The sequence below is a fragment of the Echinops telfairi genome, unplaced genomic scaffold (assembly GCF_000313985.2).
Source record: "Echinops telfairi isolate 266 unplaced genomic scaffold, ASM31398v2 ScPeMD7_6;HRSCAF=24_0, whole genome shotgun sequence".
Taxonomy (NCBI): domain Eukaryota; kingdom Metazoa; phylum Chordata; class Mammalia; order Afrosoricida; family Tenrecidae; genus Echinops; species Echinops telfairi.
In genome coordinates this window covers 334,136-342,280 of record NW_022103902.1, presented here as the reverse complement: position 1 = coordinate 342,280, position 8,145 = coordinate 334,136, and the positions used below count along the sequence as shown (strand labels likewise).

Genomic DNA, 8,145 nt, shown 5'->3' with positions numbered 1-8,145 from the left:
AGATCCAGAGAACTCAGGAAAGAGGACTTCAGGGTTCCCCCAGCTTATCAGAGTTCTGTATCTGCTTTAGTGGATACTGTACCTTCCAGTTCAGCCCAGACCCCATTAGGGCTACTTTTGCATCCCTCTGCCACACTGTGAAAATTCCAGAGGAAACTGTGAAGCTGACTCACACACTAAATTCTCAAATTTCCAGTTGAGACCATTAAATGGACAATCACCCAACTTTAGACCTCTGGCCCCTTATAAATCACCCAAAGGAATAACTCTTTCCATCACATGGTGCTAAATACAGGCTCCTGTCTTTGCTCTGACTCTAATTAGTGATGAGGTTTAGGGTATACCCCTAAACCTCTCTGAACTTTAGTTCTTTATCACTAAAAGGAGGAGTTGGACCTGGATGATATCTGAAGTTATTTCCTGCTCTAAAATCCTTGGATTCTTATCCCAATCACCACCTTTATCAGAGGATTACTGAACTCTCTTGTTGGTTTGCATTAGCCCCTCAGATGGGATTGGGAAATGCCAACAGACTGTAAATTATTTAACTTCCTGGTGAAGAACTTGGCATGGCTTAAGGAGCCTTGAGTTTTACATCTTCTGGTCAAGGATGCTCCCTTGGAAGAATTTATCGTAAAGATACCATTGGAAATGCAAGTATCAAATTTGTGTGTGTGTGTGTGTGTGTGTGTGTGTGTGTGTGTGCGCTGTGTGCTCTTAGGACACTGAATAAATAATTTAGGCAGCTTACAAATATCAGGTTCTCAAATATCTTAACTCATAGAGGATAGGGATCATAAGAATAATAGGCTATGATCAGATATGTCCCTCTCCTAGAGCTGCAGATTCAGTGCCGTCCCCTGAAATAAATTCTTCTGGGGGTAGGGGCAGCTGTCCATGTAGTTGGGATTGGGGCTGGTCCCTCAGACCTCTCTACTGGTTCCCTGATTCATGCTGGTATGTTGCATTCACATCTTAGAGCTGCAGATTCAGTGCCGTCCTCTGAAATAAATTCTTCTGGGGGTAGGGGCAGCTGTCCATGTAGTTGGGATTGGGGCTGGTCCCTCAGACCTCTCCACTGGTTCCCTCCTCCACGCCAGCATATTGCATTCACATCTTGGGGCACTGGGTGGAAGTTTGGTCCCTCTTTCCCTGTGGAGATATAAACAATATCCTCCCCTAGGGTGGGTTAATGCCCTGTGCCCCCACGACCCATTTCTTCATTATTTTTAAAATTTTCTTTTCCCCTTTCCCCACCTCCTTTTTAGTTGGCTACCATATATATCCCTGTATTTGGTCTGGTCCCTGCCATACAGAGCAGACGAGAGCAGATGAAGGGGGAGGAGGAAAAACTGGAGCACATCCTGGCCCACCAGGCCATGAGAATGATGACCCCAATTAGAGCACCCAGTCCACAGAGAAGACCACATGGCCAGCCCCACTATGAAACACGACACCCCTCACTGACCCACAGCCCTACAGGAGACAACACTGGAGACACTGTGGGAATTGCGCCCCATCTGATCCCTCCACATCGAGGCAAAACACTAAGGGGGTACAATAGAACAGCAAGGAAACGGAGCAGTGAGGTCCCCAGGGAATGCCGAAGATGGACTTTGGGGCCAGGGCTTGATGCCCCAAAGACTGGACTGGAAAACATTCCTAAAGGCCAACAAATAGTCTTTGAACTAACTACAAATTTTTCTTTCTTGTCGTCTTTTGTTTTGTTGTCATTGGTTTGTTGCTGTTTTTGTTTTGTTGTATATTGTTGCTTGGTTTTGCTCTATCTTGTTTTTGTGCATGTTATTATCTCCGTAGGTCTGTCTAAATAAGATAGGCTGGATGAACAATCTAGAGGAGAAAACAACAGGACCTACAGTCCCGGGGACACATGGGAGAGGGGGAAGTGGGGGGAAAGGTAGTGGTGTTAACAAACCCAGGGACAATGGAACAACAAGTGATCCAAATCGGTGGTGGGGAGGGTGTAGGAGGCCTGGTAGGGCGTGATCAAGGGTAATGTAACCAAGAGGAATTACTGAAACCCAAATGAAGACTGAGCATGATAGTGGGACAAGAGGAAAGTAAAAGGAAATAGAGGAAAGAGCTAGGAGGCAAAGGGTTTTTATAGAGGTCTAAATAAAGGCATGTGCATATGTAAATATATTTATATATGAAAATGGGGAAATAGATCTATGTCCATATATTTATAGGTTTAGTATTAAGGTAGCAGATGTACATAGGGCCTCAACTCAAGTACTCCCTCAATGCAAGAATACTTTGTTCTATTAAATCGGCATTCTATGATGCTCACCTTCCTGACACAATCGCTGAAGACAAAGTGGGTGAATAAGCAAATGTGGTGAAGAAAGCTGGTGGTGCCCGGCTATCAAAAGATATAGTATCTGGGGTCTTAAAGGCTTGAAGGTAAACAGCGGCCATCTAGCTCAGAAGCAACAAAGCCCATATGGAAGAAGCACACCAGCCTGTGTGATCACAAGGTACCAAAGGGATCAGTTATCACGCATCAAAGAACAAAAAAAATCATATCATTGTGTGCTCACCTCCCTGATATGATCGCTGAAGACAAATGGGTGCATAAGCAAATGCGGCGAAGAAAGTTGATGGTGCCCAGCTATCAAAAGATATAGCGTCAGGAGTCTTAAAGGCTTAAAGGTAAACAAGGGGCCATCCAGCTCAGAAGCAACAACGCACACATGGAGGAAGCACACTAGCCTGTGCGATCATGAAGTTTCGAAGGGATCAGGTATCAGGTATCATCAGAACCAAAAATCATATCATTGTGAATGGGGAAGGAGTGCAGAATGGAGACTCAAAGCCCATTTGTAAGCCACGTAGCAACAATGAAACATACAACTATCCTCTAGTTCCTAAATGCTTCCCCCCCCCCCCCCCACCCCCACTATCATGATCCCAATTCTACCTTACAAATCCAGCTAGACCAGAGGATGTACACTGGTACAGATAGGAACTGGAAACACAGGGAATCCAGGGTGGAAGATCCTTTCAGGACCAGTGGTGTGAGTGGCGATTCTGGGAGGGTGGAGGGAGGGTGAGTTGGAAAGGGGGAACCAATTACAAGTATCTACATATACCCTCCTCCCTGGGCGATGGACAAACAGAAAAGTGGGTGAAGGGAGATGTCAGGCAGTTCAAAATATGACAAAAATAATAATTTGTAAATTAACAAGGGTTCATGAGGGAAGGGGCAGCAGGGAGGGAGGGGAAAAATGAAGAGCTGATGCCAGGGGCTTGGGTGGAGAACGGATGTTTTGAGAATGATGAGGACAATGAATGTACAAATGTGCTTTACACAATTGATGTATGTATGAATTGTGATGAGTTGTATGAGCCCCTAATAAAATGATAAAAAACATAATAGGCTAAAAATATTGAAGGTAAGGAGCTTTGAACTTATACTGCCTAGGTCTGAATTCCAACTGCATGAGGGTGATCATTAATTTTTATTATGCCAAAATGGAGTTTTATTATGCCAAAATGAATGGAGTTTAGCATTTCAAGCAGGTTGCCACTTGATGACCTCCTTTGGATGTGCAACCAAGATAAACGGCTCTCTGAAGTCCAACCCCCACCACCCACCTCTCTCTCCCTTCACCATCCTGCTGGCAAGCCACTCTGAGACCTGCTAGAATCACCATCACTGGATTCACAAGACATTACACTCACCAGACTGTGATATTCTTACCTACAGCATATAATTGCATGTGGTTGGTGAGCCTGAACAGGGACTTATGGACTAGTATCAGACTTATGGACTTGACTTGGACTGGGCTGGCATGTTTTCCTGGTATACAATTAATTCTTGATATAAAGCTGTTTCTTACACATCTCTCAGGTATCAGGTATCAAAGACCCAGAACAAAAAATCATATCATTGTGAATGAGGGGGAGTGCAGAGTGGAGACCCAAAGCCCATGTATAGACAATTGGACATCCTCTTACAGAAGGGTCACAAGGAAGAGACGAGACAGTCAGAGTGCAGTATAGCACCAATGAAACATACAACTTTCCTCTAGTTCTTTAATGCTTCCTCCCCCTGCGCCCTCACTAGCATGACCCCAATTCTACCTTACAAATCCAGCTAGACCAGAGCATGTACACGGATACAGATAAGAGCTGAAAGCACAGGGAATCCAGGACAGATAAACCCCTCAGGACCAATATTGAGAGTAGCAATACCAGGAGGTCAAGGGGAGGGTAGGGGGGAAGAAGGGGAAACAATCACAATGATCCATATATAACCCCCTCCCAGGGGGACAGACAACAGAAAAGTGGGTGAAGGGAGACATCAGTCAGTATAAGACATGAAATAATAATGCGAATTTATAAATTATCAAAAGTTCATGAGGGAGGTAGTGGAGGGGAAGGGGAAAATGAGGAGCTGAAACCAAGGGCTCAAGTAGAAAGCAAATGTTTTGAGAATGATGATGGCAACAAATGTACAAATGTGCTTGACACATGGATGTACGCACGGATTATGATAAAAGTTGTCTGAGCCCCCAATAAAATTATTTTTTAAAAGAAAGAATGAACTATCTATCTCATAACACACAAGTAGTCCTGATGGGGTAGTGGGTTATACACTGAGGTGTTACCAGAAGGTCAACAGTATGAAACCACTAGCCATTCCTGCATAGAAATATGGAGCTGTCTCCTGTAAAGATTTTATTTGCAACCTCAGAAACCCAAAGGCAGTTCTACTCTGTCCTATGTAGCTCAGAGTGAGCAAATGAGTGAGTGAGTGAGTGAGTCCTTCAAAACACTGCTCTCAAAATTAAAATTAGAGTTATTCCAAAGAATAATAGCCATAGAGCAAAAACAGCTCTATTGAACAAGCTCATGTTACCCTCAACTCACGCCAAGGAAAACAAGCACAACTACCAAATGAGACAAAAGTCAAACCAAATGAGAATTACAATGAATCTCTCCAAAGCAAACAGCCATACAAAACAGTATTAGTAAACCATGTCACATTACCTCCTCTCACCCCAAGTAAAACAAAAGTAAACAAGGAAAACTACCGAGTTAAATAAAATGAACAAGTTAAACTGCAGAAAAACAAGACGCATCTACGCACAACATTTGGCGGGTTAGGTATAAGCTGCCTCTAAACTTGCTTCTGCTTTCGGTTGAGAGGCACTGCAATCTTTCATGGTTCCCCAGGCTGCAATGAGAGAAACTCCTTGAAAGCAAGACCCCTAAATCTATTCTTCTTTCAATTCCCTACTGAACCCAGAGATAGATAATTACATCTTCAGGAGTCTCTGGGTGGTGCAAATGATGAAAGGCTATAGGTTTGAAAACCCCCAAAGGCTCCTCTGAAGAAAAGCCTGGGAATGTACTCCCCAAAAGTCAACCACTGAAAACTATGGAATACAGTTCTACTCTGACGCACATTGCTAGCCATGAGTAGGCGCTGACTTGTGTGATTCCTTGTTGAAGGCCTGAGCCTCATTGTATTGTCAGAGATTACACAACCTCTGTAGCAAATACTTAGGGCCTCTCTGAGATGGGAGCTTGAAGCCATCTCCATTTTTTAGGCTCCTGGCATATTAAAAAGGAAGAAATACCAAATCAGAGTTACAAACCTTGTGGTTGCTTTTAAGTGTTTTAGATTTAAATAATTAGTCCCTTTCAAACACAACCAAACATAGTGCCTGTGTTGGAGAGATTATGCAAATATGCATTTGCATTTCTTAGTGAATGGAAAGGAGCCCTGGTGGCGTAGTGATCACTTGGGCTGTGATCCACAGCACACTGGGTCATCAGTTCAAGACAACCAGCTCCTCTGCAGGACACAGATGGGGCTTCCTGCTCCCATAAAGAGTGACGGGGTTCAGAAACCCACAGGGGCAGTTCTCCCCTGCCTACAGGGCAGCGAGGGGTAGGCACCAACTAGATAGATGGCAGTAGTTTTGTTTTTTTCAGGTAGTGTAAGACTTCAACACAAATCGTCCTCCTCACCCACCCCCAGGACCAGCTTTGAGGCTCGTGAGGCCCAGAGCTGAGAACATCAACATACCTTCGCATGGTCGTTGATCGACAGAGCAAAGGCGATGGGGAATCATTGGAGGCTCTGGAAGCAGGATGATATGAGGTGACCAGAGCAGGGGGGAGAATCAGTTCCTGCTCCTAGTTCAATTATGGAATTTCCGTATCTGCTGTTTAGCCAATTGGGGGCTCCGATCTTTCTCTGTTTAAAAATACCCACATGAAATGACGTCAAAGCAGACTTGCTGTATCTGTCTGCCTTTGGCCCAGGGGGTTTGCACTTGACTACCAGCCAACCAGCCCGGCATTCGAACCTACCCGGTGGCCCCACGAAGAAGGGCCAGGTGGTGGGTTTCCATAAAGGTTACAGCCAGGAAGTCGCTATAGAGCAGTTCTAGTCTGGAGCACATGGAGTTGTCACAGGCCCGCATTGTGGCAACAGGTTTAATTCTGGTATTCGGAAGGGACTCAACAGACTCACTCACTCCAAGCAATGAAAACAGCATTTATTTTAATTTGCTTTCATTGTGGCAGGGCGGGGGCGGGGGAACAGAGCGGGAATGTCCACACCTTCAAACACCTTTTCACGCTTATCTCCCAGAACATCATTATCCATATATCTACCCAGTGAGACCTGCTGAAGTTGAAACCTATGTAAACATGTCAGAAAGGGGAACTCAATGGGTTTTCACTAAAAGTGAGAGAAAAGTGACAAGCTGCCTCTTGTCAAAGGTAGAAGTCTTGGAAGACCCAGACAAGCCAGCCAGGCCCCTGGAGTCACAGCTCTCCCAGGCTGCACTCTATTTTGTTCCCTGCTTGCAGGCGGCAGCTGGTTGCTTTTTAAATCCAAGTGATCCAGATTAGATTTAAATCCAGAGTAGATGGTTTCCTTGTTGAAGGAAAGCATTGGGTCTTGCTCACTCACCCACAAGCAGAACTTAACTGCTGACAGCTAGCAGAGAAGACAGGCAAAATCGCCAAAGAAAGGAAATCCTCTTCAGCATCCTCTCCCACTGCCCCGCCCCCACCCCTGGGTCTCTCCTGGGGAGAGTGGCTCACCCAGGCCTGAAGCGGTGTGCTTAAAGATCGGGGCAGTGATTTCCAGTTCATCCTAAAAACTCCTGTTCTTCCTCTACTCCAGGAAAGCCTCTGTTCCTACTAACACAAAACCGCATCCTCGTGGCTGAGGACAAGGAGCAACATTGTCCTGATAGCTTCCTTGGTCCATTTCTTTCTACTGGCGACTCACTTACTCCCCAGAAAGGCATTATTTTTAAACTCGAATACTTAAGAATAGATTGGGGAAGTCCAGAGATCTAAACCACGTGTTCGGTGTTAATTCTTAGTATTTGGGCCACATCAACTACAAATCAGGCATAAAAGGAGGCAAGAACTCAAAATGGCACAGAACAAAAGATTCTCCCGGTTTGTTGTTTTTTGGATATGTAAGGGTGAGATTGCAACCAAATAGGCTATTTTGAATATTGAAACACACAGACACAGACAATGGGGAGGAAAGACTAAAATTTTATCTTAAGCCACCCACCCAAACAAAATATTTCTAAGTCTTAGTAGCAGCTCATTTCAATCCACGTCTGTAAATTCCACTGCACCAAACAAATACAAACTGTTTATTGAACTCAACCAAACCATTTACCTGAACACTTGAAGCAAAGTGTCTCCAGTCATCAGTAGTTCTTCTGTCTTTTGTATTCATTTTGTTCTTTTTTTATAGATAGGTAATTTTTTTTTAATGTTTTGATTATCCATTCTTCCTTGCCCTCACTCACTCACAAATTTCAAAAGCTCAGAGTTTTCTTACCTCCATTCTCTCCTCAAAGTGAATTCCAACTGAGTTCTCTTCCAGGAATTTACACTGTTTCCAGACTCCAGAAATGCAGAAGCTGCTGACCTCAAATTAAAAATGGCTAACTCCTGCTTGGAGGTGAGACCAATACCTTTCCCGTATAAAGTGGAGAAGATAAGCCTTCAGAATGCATGGATGAATTTATATTCAGGGAACACGCCCTTTGAACAGCCTACCCTCCTGCCCAATCATGGCACCATAGGGTAGTTTCAGATCAGACTCATCCTGTTGCCCCACCTCCCAGGCCA

The 8,145-nt window shown here is 44.5% G+C and overlaps 1 protein-coding gene across 1 annotated transcript in view; it reads right to left on the bottom strand.

Moving 5' to 3' along the window:
• The window catches only part of LOC101638164 (transmembrane protein 45A-like), a 35,078-nt gene extending 27,179 nt beyond the window's left edge, over positions 1-7,899 (bottom strand). Inside the window, exon 1 of the mRNA XM_004706371.2 lies at positions 7,853-7,899. Within this exon, the coding sequence (XP_004706428.2) occupies positions 7,853-7,858 (6 nt within the window). The 5' untranslated portion in view covers positions 7,859-7,899. The remainder of the gene's footprint in view (positions 1-7,852) is intronic.
• Between the last annotated feature and the right edge of the window lie 246 nt (positions 7,900-8,145).